Here is an 18,698-nt window from a genome sequence, read left to right on the forward strand (position 1 = left end):
CGCGGCACCCCGCGCACGCGCCGGCACCTGCCGGACCGCCCGGGCGCGCGGGACCCCGGCCACCCCCCCCGGCGCCGGGAAGGTGGGGAAGGGGAGGGACACGCGAGGTCCGCGCCGGCCTGCTCCGCGCCCGGGGCCCGCTCGCCGCGCCGCCCGAGCGCTGGGGAGGGGACGCCCGAGCGGCCCCCGCGCGACCCCTGCCCGACCTCCGGCGCTGCGCGGGTCGGGCGCGCGGGACCGCCTCCAGGTGCTCGATCCGCGCCGCGCTCCGGGCGGGCAGCGCGTCCCGCGGCCTCCGTGCGCCCGGGCCGGGGCGGCCTCGGCCGGGACCCCGGCCCCGCTCGGGACACCCCCCGGCCCCGGCGCCGCGCCCGCGCCTGGGCCTCCCCTCCCCCTCGAGCTGGGGGCGGGGCGGCCGCGGCGCCTGGAGAGCGCCCCGACCGGCAGCTCTGTGATCGATTGGAAGGTGCCGGCCGCCCCGCGGGCTGCAGCCCGGCCCCGCGCGACCCCCGACCCGCCGCCGGGCCGTCGGCCGGCTGACAGGTGCTCGGGGCCCTGGCCGGGGACTCCTCGGCTGCGCGCGCGGCCCCCGCGTCCCCCCCTCCCCCTCGCCTTCGCCCCCATCCCCCCCCCCCCCCCCCCCCCGCCGCCGCGGCGCGGCGCAGGATCTGTTCAGACCTCGGGGAACTGGTTCAGGTCCAGGTTCTGCTTTGATCCTCGGCGCAAACTGGAGACGCCGAAGAGGGCCCTCGGAGAAAGCCTTGGATGGGAGGATGTGGGAAGGAGCCCGCGGGGCTCGGCGGCGCTGAGCCCGGCCCGCAGCCCCGCCGCCCCAGTGCCCGCCGCCCGCGCGCCCGCCCGCTCAGCCCAATGCTCCTCTTCGGGCTCCTGCTGCTGACATCCGCCCTGGCCGGCCAGAGACCCGGGACCCGGGCTGAGTCCAGCCTGAGCAGCAAACTCCAGCTCGCCAGCACCAAGGAGCAGAACGGTGAGTGCCCCCGCTCCGTCCCCTGCCGCGCCGCCCGCGCCGCCCGGCGCGCCCGGGCGGGACGCACCCCGGCCCGCGCGCCGCGTTCGCGGAGCTTCCTCACAGCCTGCGGCTGGGGCAGCGGCCGCCGGGCTCCAGCGGGGCAGCCTGAGTGTCCCCGCGGGCGCCGCCGCAGCGCGGACATGCTGGGAGCCCTGGGGGGCCTCAGGGCCAGCGCGCTTGCAAGACCTCTCGTCGCCGGAGTCCTAAGTTCGAGAACTGCCTCTAGACCCGAGTCCGACACGAACGCGTCCTGGCATGTTTGACTCTCCTCCGAGCTTTTTGCCCTGGGGAGGGGTGTCCCAGGACGTGTGTCAGCCGCATTAATTGAAGCGTTCGCGGTGGAAAGGCATCAATTAATCAGTAAGTAGATAGCAAACCAAGAGGTCGAGGGGCCCCGTGGACGTGTGCAGGGGGGGAATTAAAAAAATGTATTACTCCTGTGCTCTCTTTTTTTTTTTTTTTTTTAATGTGCCTTTGTACTCCTGAAGCCCTTACCTTTCTGGTAGTGTGTTTTTATATGCGATGGTGAGTGACTGCTAGTTTGTGTGTGCTGGAAACGACTTAATCCTGCATAGGAAATGAGAATTACTTTCACCTTTCAAGTGTACCTGAAATGTTTAGAAAACTCTCAGATGCAAGTTCCCTTGGGCTGGGATCGCACAGAGCCGGAGAAAGGCTCCTTTCATAAAGCCAGGGCTGCTTCAGGGTGTGTAATTTGCTTAGCCTCTGAACCCCATATGATTTACATCATTCAATTTCTAAACCCTTTTGCTCTTGATCTAACATTATGAAGTCATTTCTGAGACTACTTTGTAAATAGAAATTTTATACTGCACATGAAACCACAATGTCAATGCAGGCTGTCTAAAATTAGAATATTAAACACCCTGTTTACAAGTGGCGGCTCTCGGTGTTATTTGAAAAGAAATGTACATGTTTTTACTGCTTTATATGCCATCTGTTCGGAATGCAAGAAGGCTGTCACTTCATGAACCGTGCGAAACGAACGTGAGCAGCGTGTGCCTAGGAGATCAGAGTGCCCTGAACTGTGTTTTTAAGTCACAAGCAACTTTTTCTGTCGGTTTTGGGGGGGTGTCTCCGAGCTTCAAGTTTGGATTGAAACTCTCCAGAGTGTTCACCTTTAAGAAAGCACAGAAAGTTCTAGAGTCCAAAAAGAGAGAAAATAAGGGTTCCTGGGACCTTTGTAGCCATTATCTGTACTCGCTGTTTGGGCAGCAAGACAAGGCATCACAAGGCTGATAGCACTGTGGTTGCTTCTTACGACTTGGTGATGTGATGGGACGGGGCACCTGCAGGCTGCTTGAGCCGCTGATCAAAGGGATCCACGTCCAATCCCGGGGGCTGCAGAGGGCCGGGGGCGCGGGGACAGGGCGGGGGGGGGGCGAGGGGGGATCAAAGAAGCCGCAGCGCCACTTGTACCCTGGCAGGAGACGGATCAGACCAACCTCTGTTCTTTATCACGTAAAATAAATGCCCAGTTGAAAATATCGCTTCTGACTGGACCAAGTTTCCCCAAATGACCATGCACCGTATCCCTGGCTCCTGGCTTTTGTTTTTTTATTTTTTCCATCCCAGGTCCTTTCTCCTAATGCTCTGACTTACTTATCAGGCCTGTCCTGGCATCTCTCATCTTCCCGAGTCCCTTCGCGACTTGTACTTGTCATTGTCCTTTCCTTGCCATTCTTTCTTGTGGTCCACGTGCCATCGTCGCTTTGTAACGAGGCCCAGAACTTTCACCGGGGTCTTTGGCCACTTTCCGGGGTCGATTGACCCCCCCTCCTGAGAAGTGGGTTCGTGAAGCCAGGCCACACACATTGTGTTGCCGTCAGAGGCTGGGCCATTTCCATTCCTAAGATGCATGATGCTAAAAATAGCCGGGTGGTTTCCTAATCTGTGTGCAGAGGACTGGTCTATGTTTAGCCTTTGGGAGGGTTGGCAGCCGGAAGTAAGTGGAGGTGGAGGAACCGCTCACCTTGCGGTGCTCAGCCTGAGAAGCGGGGCGGCCAGCGCTAGGGGGCGGTGTAGAGCTATCTTCCCGCGCATGGAAGGTCCCAGGATGCGAGGGTAACAGGTGGGTGCTAAGGAAGATCCCCCAGGAAAGTGAGCGGCTTTGCTGGAACTTTCTCCTCTTTTTGTGGCTTTCAACTTTTCCATTCCGTCATGTGGGCATTTTTTTTTTTTTTTGCCCTCTTACTGAATTATGATTGGTTTCTGATTGCCCTGTTGCTTCTCTCAATGTAGATGAGAGTCTGATTCCCCCAGTACAGACCCCCCTGAGGGTACCACATAGAAAACGCCATCCACCCAGTCTGTGCACTGTGTCATATTCAGAAAGGTCTTCGAATAACTGCTAAATGTGAGATGTCCAAATCGATCTGTTGTGACAGTCGGAGGTCATTCTGTCCACCATTGACCACCCCCCTCCCCGACGGATGGTTACTCTCTTCCCTGGAGAATTCCAGAGCCTCCTGTGGGGTTGACTCCATCAGATCCCCAGGCCTGCTCAGTTTCAAAATCAACTGGGTGTCCTGAGCCCTGTCAAACATGGAAATTGATTGCTCTGACCGATGCCGGGCACTTGGATTTAGACCGGGGCAAGGGAGGCGCTTCAGAATTAGGTGTGAGGGGTCAGTGTCACTTACCCTGTTTCAGTTAGTTGTTTCTCTCCTCAAAACTCTGTTGCAGTTCTTGCCACTTTACTGGAAAAATAATTGTATCCTCCAGTACTATGAGGTGCCTTTGTGGCCTCGCTGCGCAGCTTGTGGGAGCTTAGTTCCCAGACCCAGCATTGAACCTGGGCTCCATGAGTGAAAGCGCGGAGCCCTAACTAGCCGCTGGACCACAGAGAACTCCCGCCTCTGTGTCTTTCATTCTTAATCTGACTGCTGACAATGAAGTCTCACATATCCACCAAGGATCTGCCCCCAGATTTAACGGAGAGAGGGAGAGGAAAGATGAGAACGCTGACGCAGGTAGGGCTTCTGGCCTGGACGCGCTGTACGGCCATGGGGAAGTGAGTGTGGTCTGCATGCACGCCTTTTAGGAGAGGACTCCTCCCAGGAAATGGGCGAGTTCTGGGATGCTGCTTCTGGGCTGTAGCAGAGGGAATCAGGCGCATCTCAAGCGAAAGGGAACACAGCTTGTTTTGTTTACCGCGTGTGTTTGGCCCCAGTAGACGCCAGTCACAGGGTTGTCGGTGGGATGAGGCCTCGCCCACCTTGTGTCACTGGGGAGGGATTTTAATTTACCCACAGCCCTGAAACATGCTTCTGACTGTTTATTAACTGTTGTGAGTGTAGATCTGGGATATGTCTCTGTTGATTAGGGTTTTCCTTACGAACATTACTTTAAAAAATTTAAGTACAGTTGATGTATAATATTATGTAAGTTACAGGTGTACAATATAGTGATTCATGATCATTAAAGGTTATCCTCCGTTTATAGTTACTGTAGAATATTGGCTACAGTCCTGTGTGGTGTAATATATCCTCGTAGCTTATTTTCAACATCGTAATAGCGCACCTTCTAATCCCCTGCCCCAGATTGCCCCTCCCCCTTCCCTGTCCCCACTGAGCATCCTTTGTTGTTTGCGCACTTGTCCTCAAGGGCTTCTGTGGCCTGTGCGGCCATTTACTTTGGGGACAGATGGTCCCCTGGTGCCTCGCTCAGCACGTGTGTCTTGTGTTTACGGCTTTTCAGTGTGTCTCTTTCAGTGCCAGCTCACCCCTCCTCCCATTGCCAGTGTGTCCATATCCACTCCTCTCCCCTCTGCCCTAGGTAGCAGCTTCAAAGCTGTATTTGACTGCAAGGCAGATCGTCACGACCTTTAGAATAGGGTCCAAGAGTACGTAGCTCTGCCCGAGGACCCAGGGGACTTTCCTGTTAGTCTATAAGTTGTCGCGCATGACCTTTGTGACATTTATTTTTGTTATCTAGAGGGTTTTTTTTTTGTTTTTTAACTTCCTCCTGGTTCTCTGCTCTGTTTGGGGTAGTTGAGGAAGTTGGAGAAGCGAAGCCCCATTATGTAATGATGAATATTGCTTTTCACCATAGGTGACAAAAAATCCCCCTTCTATTTTCTGGTGACATTTCCTCTTCTCCCAGCTGTTACCTTCTACCCTTAATCTTAGAAACTTGATGTTTACCTCTGAAAGGTAATTAGAAAGTACAAAGGTCTGTACGAAGCCTCAGGGACTATATGTCATTTGTTGAATAGTTGTAAATAGATGCTGGGGGCCGACCCTACACTTTCGTCCTTGGTGTATTTTGTAGTGCCCTGTGTCAGGCACCAACGTCTTAGCTTGGTTTATTCTTAGTTCATCCTTCCTGAAACTTACTCCTTACATATCTTCTTGACATTCTCTTCTACTACATGTTTTTTTCAACATTTCAACATCAACATTTGCAAAAATTGTCTTATCTATAAACTTGCACACTTTTTGTAGAAATAGAAATCTAATGATAATGTGATGTGTGTTAAATAAAAAATAACTGAATCAGTGCATTTGTAATGTCCACCTTCCCCCCGAAATGTTCCCAAGACTGCTAAACATTTCCCTAGATGTTTCTTTTTAAAGACATTTTATTTTATTTTATATCAGAGTATAGTTGATTAACAATGTTGTGTTAGTTTCAGGTGTGCGGCAAAGTGATTCAGCCGTACGTATACATACATCTATTCTTTCTCGACTTCTTTTCCCATTTAGGTTATTCCAGAGCGCTGAGCAGAGGGGAGGTTTCTGTTTGTATCAACCAACATGGTAGAAGTCGTAATAAAAGTCCCTTCATTTACTTGGCCTGCTTTTGATGCCTCTGATGGTTCTATTTGCAAGTGTTATCTGTAGTCAGAATATCTCTGTATGACACCATATAATTTCTGAACGCTCCTTGGTTAAACAGTCTCTGAATTATTTTTCTCTACCACTGCCTCCACCTGTGATTTTTTCCCCTCGCATCCCCCTTCTCTGTCTCCTGAGGATACGTCTAGTGGTCGATCTTTGGCTGGTAAGCACGGGGCACGACCACACCCATTGTGGAAATACTGAAACATCGCCAGTGGGTTGAGAAGGAGCCTGGCCACTCCTCCAGGACAGATGGAGCATCTTTGAGCAGAAGCCACAGCGTTAATGCCCGACACAGCTGGGGACATCGGGGACACTGCTCCAACCCTGCTGGCCTCCTTCCTGATGGATCCCTCCTGCGCCTGCCACACTGATGCTTAAGCCTTTTGACACTTTCAGCTATGGACAGTTTAGTTCACAGGGGAGTTAAAACTCCTGTCTCTTCTCCCCATTGCTGGGCACTCGGGCCCAACCCACCTGCAGCTTGAAGGACCCGGAGAGAAGAAAGGGTACAGCCTCCTTCAAGCCTCCTTCCTGCAGCTTCTTTGCTTCGAGGCCTGGGGGTGACACGCGGCATGGGACGTGGCACACGTGGCGTGGGATTGCAGCTCTCAGGTGCCTGTTCCTGGTTCCCCAGGCAACACCGGGCAGCTGCTTTGGCCTGGGTACCACCTTCCTGCCATCTGGGTTAAAGAGACCACCTTCTCTGCGAGGTCTTTTTTCTAACCACTTTCGTTAACCACCCCTGTTTATCACGTCAAGGGTAATTCACTGCATAGCACTTACCACTGTGGTATTCTGCTTGTTTATCGGTTTATATATTGTCTCCCTGCCACCCCTGTAGGATGTAAGGCCCCTGAGAGCGTGGCCCTGTCAGACTTGCCCTTTGTGGGTGCGCCAGTGCCTGGAACGAAGGGTGGCATAGAGTAAATATTTGTTAGACGGTTCTGGATGCAGTGCCTCGCTTAAGCAGGACTCTGGTATTGCCTGGAACAGCAGCCCGTCTTGGAAGGTGGCTTTTTGATACTGGAACTTTCACCATTGCTTGCCTTTTTGCAGAGGAAGATGCACTTGCTTATTGGTTGGGATGGGAGCCGCCAGTGAGAGTTCCACTTTGTCATCTTGGTAAATGTACCACGTGACCAGGAGCGTGTGTACCAAGCCGGTGGGTAGGTTTTCTAGAAGCGGTGCTAGTTACTGCCTTAAGAGTGCCACGGGGGTGTGCACCTCTGTAGTGCTGCAGCTGGGTCGCACGCATGTGATCTGGACCCAGGACTGCGCAGAATGGTGAGGCTGAATGGCTGACACACTCCAGCATCAGTGTGCTTCCCACCTTCTGCTTGTGGCTCACGGAGAACGTGCACAGGATAGAAATCCGCAGTAATTCTGGCAGGTGGAACGTCAGGGCCGGAAGGGTCCCAGGAGTCCGTCCACAGCGATGTGTACCGTGAGGCCTAGACCACCGAGGTGACTTTGTCAAGGTCGCGCTGGAGGGTAGCCGGGTTCAACGGCTTGTGGGCTGGTATGTTTTCCTTCCATGGGAACCAGTGAGGCAAATGGCGTTCTAGTTTCAAAATTCCAACACTTGGCATAAATGCACTTCTTTACTGTTCTGGGAGGTTTTGTGCTTTGGGGGTTGTAAGGGCAGCTTGGGCTCCCTTGATCCTGAAACATTTTTTACAGCCACGCTAAGGACAACAATCTCGGAATAATCCTATTAACGACGCAGAGCAGATACTCTGGCTAAGGTCTACGGTAACACCTCTGTTGGGGTAGAAATCTGCCATTTTGGCAAATGACTTGAAATACTTCCTTTAGAATTGTTTCTGTGATGGGCTGGGATCGAATTTTCAGCGGGTCCGTGGATGAACAATGTTGATTGGCATATTTTGCCGTATTTCTTGATGCTGAGGGGGAAGGTTGACATGGGAAAGCTTGGCTCCACTGGGAGGTTTTCTTTTCTTTCTTTCTTTTTTTTTTTTTTTTAACAATTTTGAACATTTTATTTAGCAGGATGTCTCAGGGGTGAAGTACCGTAGAAGTGAGTAAATAGGCATGGTTTAGTGAGCTCTAGAACACACAGCCTGTTATTCTTTTGCAATGGATGTAATGAGTGACTTTAGCCTTTATTTACCCTGTATTATACAGGGCATTCTATTCAGAGGTTCAGACTGCTCTCAAATCAAGAGCATCAAGGAGATAAATTCGTAGCTGTGGACTCGAACAGCTTGCCGAAAACAGAATTCATTTACCTTTTTAAAAAATTTTGTTTACAGAGTTCAGAATCAGAGAACAAACGAGCTACAGTTATAAAGGGGAGTTATGTTAATTACGTTTATCCTTAAAGCCAAGTTCCTAAGCGTAATGTTTTTGGTAGCATGAGCTCATTCTGTGGTTTAGGTCGGGAGGATACATTTCAGATGGAGTTCAGCCCCTCTTATCTGCCATCTGCCTTCACGTCGGGCTCTCTGCCCCACCTTCAAGTGGTTATTCCCAGTCCCCTGGTGATGGGGCGGCTGCCCCCCTTGGACATCTGCCTTGTTGCAAAGCCAAACCATCTTTGCCAGGCTAGCTTCACTAATTTAGCTTTCGTGGTGTTAGGCTTAATTCCTTTTTATTTTCAAACTGTGAATTTTTTTTTTTTCGGATTTGGCATTTTCCCCATTGAAGAGTAGTTGAACCATCTCTCAATTAAGGGATGGTGTGTCGGGTTGTTGCAGTGTCTGGGGGCGGCAGGCAAAGCGGGTGTCTGGCTCCTTGAGAGAAAACACCGTCCCCAGACAGCGCGAGGCCCGTCGATGGTAGCCAGCGCAAGGACGCCGCTCTGCGTTGCACCCGTATACGCTGCGCGCTGATGAGAAACCGGGACGCGCTCCCGGGAAGGGGAGTATTTGGATGCCGCCACGGGGGGCGATTCAGTGGGACCAAAGGGTCCCTGGTGGGTCTCTGGTCTTGTGATGTTGATGATGAGTCCCCGAGAGCCCGCTGGGTGCGGCGCTGGTGCTCAGTGTTTGCAGACAGTCCACAGTTCATCTCTGTGACCCCCCCCCCCGCCCCCCGCCCCACCGTGCGCTATTGGGAGGAACACCGAGGCCAGGCTGGCCAAGTAGCCAAGGTCGCACAGCTGGTGAACGTTTGGGCCTGGCTCTGACTCCAAGCCAGGACTCAGCCACGCGCCTCCCCCGTCATGAGTTAATGGTCTAACGTTTTATTAGAACATTGTTTTTAAACAGCAGTTTATGAGCTTGTGCTCTGTGCTAAGCTCTGCCCGAGGTGCCGGGTACACAGAGAAGGAGATGCAGCCCTTGCCCTTGCGAAGCGCTGTCCAAGGAGGATGGCAGCTCTGGAGTTTATCTCCAGGTCTGTTGGTTCTGGGCTCCAGGAGCTGTGGGAACGCAGAGGACTTTACCGTGACCCCCCCGGATCCTCTGATGATCGACCAGGTGGTGGATTCCGCGCGGAAAAGAAATGCATGGAGAAAAGCTCCCACGGGGGAGATGACATACTTTGAAGTGGGCTTGAGAAGGGAGAAGAGGAAAGTGTTCTAGGCCGAGGGCACAGCCTGCAGCCCAGGACAGAAGCAAGTCTGGGGTTGAGGATGAACAGAGGCAGGGGAGATGTAAGGCCCTGGTGCTGTGTGCAGGGCAGCTCAGAAGCAGAATCCAGGAGAAGGTTGTCTTTACTCTGCAAACAAGAAATGCTGGAGAGGGTGTGGAGAAAAGGGAACCCTCTTGCACTGCTGGTAGGAATGTAAATTGATACAGCCGCTATGGAGAACAGTATGGAGGTTCCTTAAACAACTAAAAATAGAGCTACCATGTGACCCAGCAATCCCACTCCTGGGCATATACCCTGAGAAAACCATAATTCAAAAAGAGTAATTTTTATAATAAAATTACTTAAAACATAATTCACAATGTTCATTGCAGCTCTGTTTACAATAGCCAGGACATGGAAGCAACCGAAACGTCCATCGACAGGTGAATGGCTAAAGAAGATGTGGTGCATATATACAATGGAATATTACCCAGCCATAAAAAAGAATGAAATCATGCCATTTGCAGTGACATGGGTGGAGCTAGAGTCTGTCATACAGAGTGAAGTAAGTCAGACACAGAAAGACAAATATCATGTGATATCACTTATATGTGGAATCTATTGATTCCATATAAAAAATGATAGAGGTGAACTTACTTACAAAACAGACTCAGGCTCACAGACATAGAAAAACAGCTGAAGGTTAGCAAAGGGGAAAGTGGAGGAGGGATAAATTAGGAGGTTGCGATTAGCAGGTACACACTACTGTGTGTAAGATTGAGACCCAACAAGGACCTACTGCAGAGCACAGGGAGCTCCACTCAGTATTTTGTAATAACCTAGAAGGGAAAAGAATGTGAAAAATCATAGATCTAGATATATACGTGTGTGTGTGTAACTGAATCACTTTGCTGTACACTTGAAACTAACACAACATTGTAAATCAGTTTTAATTTTAAAAAGGGAAAGGTTGTCTTCATGTTTAAGGTTGAGTCAAACCTTTTCTTTCCAGTTGCTTTCTAGGCAGGCAGGTAGCAGTTCCACTTTGGTGTGAGCGGCTAAGGGCTTCTTGGGGTTTTCTTGGGAGGTTCTGAACGGGTCCGAGTGCAGGCTGCACAGCCTCAGTGACACTCAGATAAGCGAAGCCTGTGTCCGCGCCATCTCTGCTGCCTGCTTTATGTAAACAAAGTGCTAATTTCACACTTCATTCACAAAACGGATGGCATGCAGAAGGAGGCCGGGTGTGGGACAGGATGTGATAAAGGGGCAGGGCACGTAGAATCAGTGTGATGAAGCTATTCCCTTGCAAGGAGCGAGGAAAACGGCTTTTGTACTTTTAAGGGAAAGGATGTTGAATTTCCTGGAAAATTAATTCCTCTGAGGTTAATTTGCATTGAGTAACCTCTGGGGAGGTTCGTCCTGGTCCCCTGGACCCAATGCTAGAAATATTTTGAGGTATTTAAGGATTTGAAATGAACGCATTCGATGTGATGTGGATGCCACGCTGTTTTTTTTGAAGGCAGGCCATTTGCATTCCAGGGAAGCCTTGTTCGTGAGTGCGTACTATTTTAAGCTTCTCAGCGTTTGCCAGATGGGGACGGGCTTCTGTGCTCGACTGCCCAGCTGGCTCCTGCACCTGCCTTGAGAGTCACTGCAGAGATCAGGAACCACGAACAACAGAAGCTGGGCTGGCGAGGGGCTCACCTTGTGTTGTTTCTAGCAGTGGTTTTTGCTGGGTGTTTCTAAGGACATCTGTCTTTTTAAAGAGTCCTATTATTTATCTTTTTTTTTTTTTTCTGACTGAGGAATGAATCACAGCTTGTTTCCTGTATTGCCACACACAGTCATAGGCTGAGGGGATGAGAAATGCAAATTGGGAGTCATTAAAGCATTGTAATGTCTTTTTCTGTGGCAACAGGTGATGTTTAAAATCCGTGTATGAAGAAGGAATGTTTGCTTAAAATGTGATGAGATGAGAACAAAAAAGTATTCAGCTCCTTACTGCAAATGTCTTCCTGGGTTTGGAAAAAAGGGGAAGCTGCAGGGTTCATTTCTGATGTATCTGACTTTAAACCTGAGGTATGGTGGTGGTAGGGTGCACATGGTTTAAGAACACAGGAAGAACACAGTAACTTCCAGCATTTTCATGTTTTTCTTTGGAAATAGACTAGACTCCTTCTTACTAGAGTGTGACTTGCCATCTGCTTAGCCATTCAAAGGAGACTGAACGCCATAAAAACGAGAAACCGAATTAGCTAGTGCACATCGAGGGCCAGAGATGGGGTGTCCTGGAGGCGGGTCTCCCCTGATGGTAATAGGGTTATGTTGTGGGTAATAAAAGGTACTGGGGAGGCTTCCTGTTAGATAAACAGCAATGTCTCAATGCGTATGTTTCGTGACTCGCTTTACTTTTACCTCTAAACTAAACTACACTCTGTTTCTGGAGGTCCACATGACAGTGGATGGCCTCTGTAATACAGGTGACTAGATCTCATAGCGTACTATGTTTTTACAGTTTCAGATGCAGTTTCCTGTATGTTAGAGATGTGTATAGCCTCGGCTGTATCTGTATTTTGTGTTAGTCGCAAAACTGTCTGGCTGTAGAAAAATCCACAATCAAAAACTAGCAGGTGTTCCTGGTCAAAATCTGGCCAGGATGTTGCCTCTAGATACCTCATTGATAAATGGTAACCCTTGAAAAAGTGGTTCTAACCTGTTTGCTTGAGAAAATTAACAGGCTTGGTGTTTACAGGCATGATTAAGAATGTAAAATTAAGAATTAAATAATCGGTGTGTTTGTTTTAAGAAAGCACTTGTTTTGTCGTGGTAGAAAATTTATCTTTGATCTGTACTGATAACTTTTGATTGGCTGTGTTGGGTCTTCATTGCTGCCCGCGGGCTTTCTCTAGTTGAGGCGAGCGGGGGCTACTCTTCGTTGTGGTGCGCGGGCTTCTCATCGCGGTGGCTTCTCTTGTTGTGGAGCACGGGCTCTAGAGTGCAGGCTTCAGTAGTTGTGGTGCGTGGGCTCAGTAGTTGTGGCTCGCGGGCTCTAGAGCAGAGGCTCAGTAGTTGCGGTGCACGGGCTTAGTTGCTCCGCGGCATGTGGGATCTTCCCGGACCAGGGCTCGAACCCGTGCCCCCTGCATTGGCAGGCGGATTCTTAACCACTGCGCCACCAGGGAAGTCCCGTACTGATAACTTTTGCTGGGCACCGGTTGGGCACCCCATTAAGCTAACTGCTTTAGGATGGTTTCCTTTGAGAACTAACATTTACGTCCTCGGAAATCAATTAAGGTGCCTGGATCCCACATTTCCTTGCGATCTTCCTTTGCAGTCATTTCCAAACAGCCAAAGTACCCTATAGCCAAACACTCAAGAGGTGCACATCTTCTGGAAGAAGTGCAAATGCCACACTTTTTACTTGGAAAAATGGAAAAGGAGGACTTATTTAATATATCTGCTGGACGTTTAAAACCGCATAAAGCACAGGAAGTACTTCGAGAGGGTGGGAGTGTGTGGTGTTTCCAAACTACAAACGTCGTTTTGAAAATTTTCCCGGTAGTGGTGAATTATACGAGACCACGTCCACCGAAGGAGAGCTCGTTTAACTGGCTTGTGGTTCGGAGGTTCATTCAAACACTCTTAAACAAAATAAAGGGAAAGGATGTAATGACTCCTTTATGGAAAGGCCGTAAAAAGATACAGAGCTGTGTAAATAAATTGAGTCATTTACTAGATGTTTCAGGGATAGATTTGCAGCCCGAATTCAGGGTTAGGGATTATGTTTTATAGGCTCTGACCGTGATCCACCTTGAAAATGAAGCTACAAGCTTAGTTTTTTGGTTTGTTTGTGTGTTTGTTTCTCTTTGGTGCGTGGAGACCCATTATTGCTGTTTTATACGGCAGCTTGAAAAAGTACTTACAATTCTGAGCATTTGCATGTATGTTGGTTCAGCTTCAGACAACGGTGAGAAACCCTTGTGTGAAGAGTGGAATTGACCTGAGTTTTGGTAGCACTGGGTTCTATTCAAGGAAAATAAGATGACTGAAATTGGAGTTTTCCTTCTGGGCTCAGACACGTCCCAACTAATTGTAAAATAATTGTTCTGGATAGCAAGAGTGGACTCATAATTATAAGTATGTAAAGTAGAAAGCCAACCAAAGTTCTGATTTACAGTTACTGTGACTCTGCCGCTAATGTAGTAAAGCTGCTATTAGATCAACCTACTGTGACATTCATTCCTCTTGCTTGAGGTGTAGGTAAAAAATCCTTTCCCAAGCTGTCTTACTTTAGAGAGTTGCTTTACTGCGTTCGAATATTAATTGACCTCCCCTGACATTGGCCTGAGGGCTGTGCCACAAGTGTCCCATAAAGGGCGGCTGGGCAGGGGGTGCGTGGTCCTGCAGTTGCTGGTGATAGCTAGCGGGAGGAAGGCAGAGATAAATTTGGAAATTGAAGTGAGGAAAGGAAAGTGAATAATTTCTATGTCGATTCCATCACATTTATTCATCCTGTAACTTCTCTCCATCAGGGTTGGCTTGCTTGGCCTGAGAGGAAGTGGATTGTGTAAGAAACTGCAGTAAAAATCAATGAGCCTTTCTAAGTTCTGAAAATTGGTTGCATCACACCGTACTGGTAGCTTTCACGTGTTGTTGCTGGAGCTTTGGCAGCGGAAAGAACTGCTCCGGCTCCGTGGGCCTGAAAAACAGGGGACAATGGTGGATATTATAGTTTCTGTGTAATGTGTGACTTGCTATTTCCTTTTCCCCACCCTCCTTTTAATGAATAACTTAGGGCTAGATGGCCTTACATCTGTGAAAAATCCAGGGTCTGCTTTTAAATCGGATCCTTGGCCCGGACGTACATCTGAGTCCTCGTGGTGTGTGGCAGATAGGGACAGGAGCGGAGCTGCTGGACAGGGAACCCTCAAGTGGAAGGAAAAGGCAATCCCACCTTTGTGGTCCAGAACCAGGAAGACGAGTCCGTGCAGGGAAACAGGGAAGGAAACAAAGCGGGGAGAAGAGGAGAAAAAGAAGCAGAGAGAAATGAGAGGGAGGGAGGGAGGGAGAGAGAAAGAAAGGAGGAGCCTTAAGGCAGGTAGAGGATGAGGATGCCAAGGACGGGAGAGAAAAGCCAAGGAAACTGGCCGATAGTACAAAATACAGTAGAGCTTAGGAAAATGAGGACCAGCGAATAAACAGCTTATGATGTTTCAATGTTGACAGAAGACAGAACAAAAGCCAAAACGCTTCAGTGTGATGAGGGGTGCAGAAGTGGAAGGAAGAATGTTTATGGGCTCAAGTGGAGAAGTGAGACGTAAAGTCTGTAAGACTTTGGGGAGAGTTTTAGGGATCAAGGGGGGGGCGATCTGAGAGTGCTCCCAGAGGGGAAGGAGGACAGAGGATGTTTGTTTCCTTGTTTGGTGGGCTGGAGAGAGCCCCGCAGTGGGGTTTGGGTCCAGCCAAATGTCTCCTAAATAACAGGAGAGAAAAGTTAAGGAGAGTGGGTGTTTTCTCATGGTTCGTCCATCTCCAGGGAGAATGCGGTGACAGGCTTGCGGGGTGGACATGGACGGAAGATGCGTGAAGGCTGTGGTGGGAGATATGGTCATATGTAGCAGTGAAAATACTAATGGGGAAGACTATTAACCTAGAAAAAGCCGCAGAGATTTAAGAAAGAACCATGGAAATTCAAATTCAATGACCACTTTGTTACTTTAATTTTTATTTTATATTGGAGGAGAGTTGATATACAATATTGTGTTAGTTTCAGGTGTACAGCAAAGTGATTCAGTTATACATATACATGTATCTTTTTTTTTAAACACCTTTATTGGAGTATAATTGCTTTACAAGGGTGTGTTAGTTTCTGCTGTATAACAAAGTGAATCAGCTATATATATACATATGTCCCCATATCTCTTCCCTCTTGCATCTCCCTCCCACCCTCCCTATCCCACCCCTCTAGGTGGTCACAAAGCACCGAGCTGATCTCCCTGTGCTATGCGGCTGCTTCCCACTAGCTATCTATTTTACGTTTGGTAGTGTATATATGTCCATGCCACTCTCTCACTTCGTCCCAGCTTCCCCTTCCCCTTCCCTGTGTCCTCAAGTCCATTCTCTGCGTCTGGTCTTTATTCCTGTCCTGCCCCTAGGTTCTTCAGAACCGTTTTTTTTCAGATTCCATATATATGTGTTAGTGTACGGTATTTTTCTCTTTTGTTTGTTTTGAATTTTACTTTTTTTTTATACAGCACGTTCTTATTAGTCATCCATTTTATACATATGACTGTATACATGTCAATGCCAATCTCCCAGTTCATCCCACCACCCCCTTTCCCCCCTTGGTGTCCATACATTTGTTCTCTACATCTGTGTTTCTGTTTCTGCCTTGCAAACCGGTTCATCTGTACCGTTTGTCTAGATTCCACATATATGCCTTAGTATACGATATTTGTTCTTCTCTTCTGACTTACTTCACTCTGTCTCTAGGTCCATCCACGTCTCTACAAATGACCCAATTTCGTTTCTTTTTATGGTTGAGTAATATTCCATTGTCTTCGTCTGTCGATGGACACTCAGGTTGCTTCCATGTCCTGGCTATTGTAAATAGAGCTGCAGTGAACATTGTGGTACATGTGTCCTTTTGAATTATGGTTTTCTCGGGTTATATGCCCAGTAGTGGCTGGGTCGAATGGTAGTTCTATTTTTAGTTTTTTAAGGAACCTCCATATTGTTCTCCATAGTGGCTGTACCAATTTACATTACCACCAACAGTGCAAGAGGGTTCCCTTTTCTCCACACCCTCTCTTGCATTTGTTCTTTGTAGGTTTTCTGATGATACCCATTCTAACTGGTGTGAGGTGATACCTCATTGCAGTTTTGATTTGCATTTCTCTAATAATTAGTGATGTTGAGCAGCTTTTCATGTGCTTCTTGGCCATCTGTATGTCTTCTTTGGAGAAATGTCTATTTAGGTCTCTGCCCATTTGTTGATTGGGTTGTTTGTTTTTTTAATATTGAGCTGCATGAGCTGTTTATATACTTTGGAGATAATCCTTTGTCCGTTGATTGGTTTGCAAAGATCTTCTCCCATTCTGAGGGTTGTCTTTTTGTCTTGTTTATGGTTTCCTTTGCTGTGCAAAACCGTTTAAGTTTCATTAGGTCCCATTTGTTTATTTTCGTTTTTATTTCCATTACTCTAGGAGGTGGGTTATAAAAGATCTTCCTGTAATTTATGTCAAAGAGTGTTGTTCCTATGTTTTCCTCTGAGAGTTTTATAGTGTCTGGCCTTACATTTAGGTCTTTAATCCATTTTGAGTTTATTTTTGTGCATGGTGTTAGGGAGTGTTCTAATTTCATTCTTTTACATGTAGCTGTCCAGTTATCCGAGCACCACTTATTGAAGAGGCTGTCTTCTCGCCATTGTATATCCTTACCTCTTTTGTCATAGATGAGTTGACCATAGGTGCGTGGGTTTATCTCTGGGCTTTCTATCCTGTTCCATTGATCTATATTTCTGTTTTTCTGCCAGTACCATATTGTCTTGATTACTGTAGCTTTGTAGTATAGTCTGAAGTCAGGGAGTCTGATTCCTCCAGCTCCATTTTTTTCCCTCACGATTGCTTTGGCTCTTTGGAGTCTTTTGTGTCTCCATACAAATTTTAAGATTTTTTTTGTTCTAGTTCTGTGAAAAATGCCATTGGTAATTTGATAGGGATTGCCTTGAATATGTAGACTGCTTTGGGTAGTACAGTCATTTTCACAATAGTTATTCTTCCAATCCAAAAACATGGTATATCTCTCCATCTGTTGGTATCATCTTTAATTTCTTTCATCAGTGTCTTATAGTTTTCTGCATACAGGTCTTTTACCTCCTTAGGTAGGTTTAGTCCTAGGTATTTTATTCTTTTTGTTGCAATAGAGAAAGGGACTGTTTCCTTAATTTTCTGATCTTCCGTTGTTAGTGTATAGGAATACAAGAGATTTCTGTGCATTAATTTTGTATCCTGAAATTTTACCAGATTCATTGATTAGCTCTAGTAGTTTTCTGGTGGCATCTTTAGGATTCTCTATGTAGAGTATCATGTCATCTGCAAACAGTGACAGTTTTACTTCTTTTCTAATTTGTATTCCTTTTATTTCTTTTTCTTCTCTGATTACCGTGGCTAGGACTTCCAAAACTGTGTTGAATAATAGTGGCAAGAGTGGCCATCCTTGTCTTGTTCCAGCTCTTAGAGGAAATGCTTTCAGTTTTTCTCCATTGAGAATGATGTTTGCTGTGAGTTTGTTGTATATGGTCTGTATTATGTTCAGGTAGGTTCCCTCTATGCCCACTTTCTGGAGAGTTTTTATCACAAATAGGTGTTGAATTTTGTCAAAAGCTTTTTCTGCATCTGTTGAGATGATCAAATGGCTTTTATCCTTCAGTTTGTTAATATGGTGTATAACACTGATTGATTTGCGTATATTGAAGAATCCTTGCATCCCTGGGGTAAATCCCACTTGATCATGGTGTATGATCTTTTTAATGTGTTGTTGGATTCTGTTTGCTAGTATTTCGTTGAGGATTTTTGCATCTATATTCATCAGTGATATTGGGCTGTAGTTTTCTTTTTTTGTAATATCTTTGTCTGGTTTTGCTATCACCGTGATGGTGGCCTCATACAATGAGTTTGGCAGTGTCCTTTGCTCTGCAAGTTTTTGGAAGACTTTGAGAAGGATGGGTGTTAGCTCTTCTCTAAATGTTTGATAGAATTCACCTGTGAAGGCATCTGGTCCTGGACTTTTGTTTGTTGGAAGATTTTTAATCACACTTTCAATTTCATTACTTATGATTGGTTTGTTCATATTTTCTGTTTCTTCCTGGTTCAGTCATGGAAGGTTATACCTTTCTAAGAATTTTTCCATTTCTTCCAGGTTGTCCATTTTATTGGCCTGGAGTTCCTTGTTAGTAGTCTCTTATGATGCTTTGTATTTCTGCGATGTCAGTTGTCACTTCTCCTTTTTCATTTCTAATTCTATTGATTTGAGTCCTCTCCCTCTTATTCTTGATGAGTCTGGCTAAAGGTTTGTCAATTTTGTTTATCTTCTCAAAGAACCAGCTTTTATTTTTATTGATCTTTGCTATTGTTATCCTTGTTTCTATTTCATTTATTTCTGCTCTGATCTTTATGATTTCTTTCCATCTGCTAACTTTGGGTTTTGTTTGTTCTTCTTTCTCTAGTTCCTTTAGGTGTAAGTTTAGATTGTTTATTTGAGATTTTTCT

At 47.5% G+C, this 18,698-nt stretch overlaps 1 protein-coding gene across 1 annotated transcript in view; it reads left to right on the top strand.

Moving 5' to 3' along the window:
- Positions 1–570: 570 nt before the first annotated feature.
- PDGFC (platelet derived growth factor C) overlaps positions 571–18,698 on the top strand; it is a 218,700-nt gene continuing 200,572 nt past the window's right edge. Inside the window, exon 1 of the mRNA XM_079920125.1 lies at positions 571–988. Within this exon, the coding sequence (XP_079776251.1) occupies positions 766–988 (223 nt within the window). The 5' untranslated portion in view covers positions 571–765. The remainder of the gene's footprint in view (positions 989–18,698) is intronic.

The sequence above is a fragment of the Stenella coeruleoalba genome, assembly GCF_951394435.1.
Source record: "Stenella coeruleoalba genome assembly, chromosome: 4".
Lineage (NCBI taxonomy): Eukaryota > Metazoa > Chordata > Mammalia > Artiodactyla > Delphinidae > Stenella > Stenella coeruleoalba.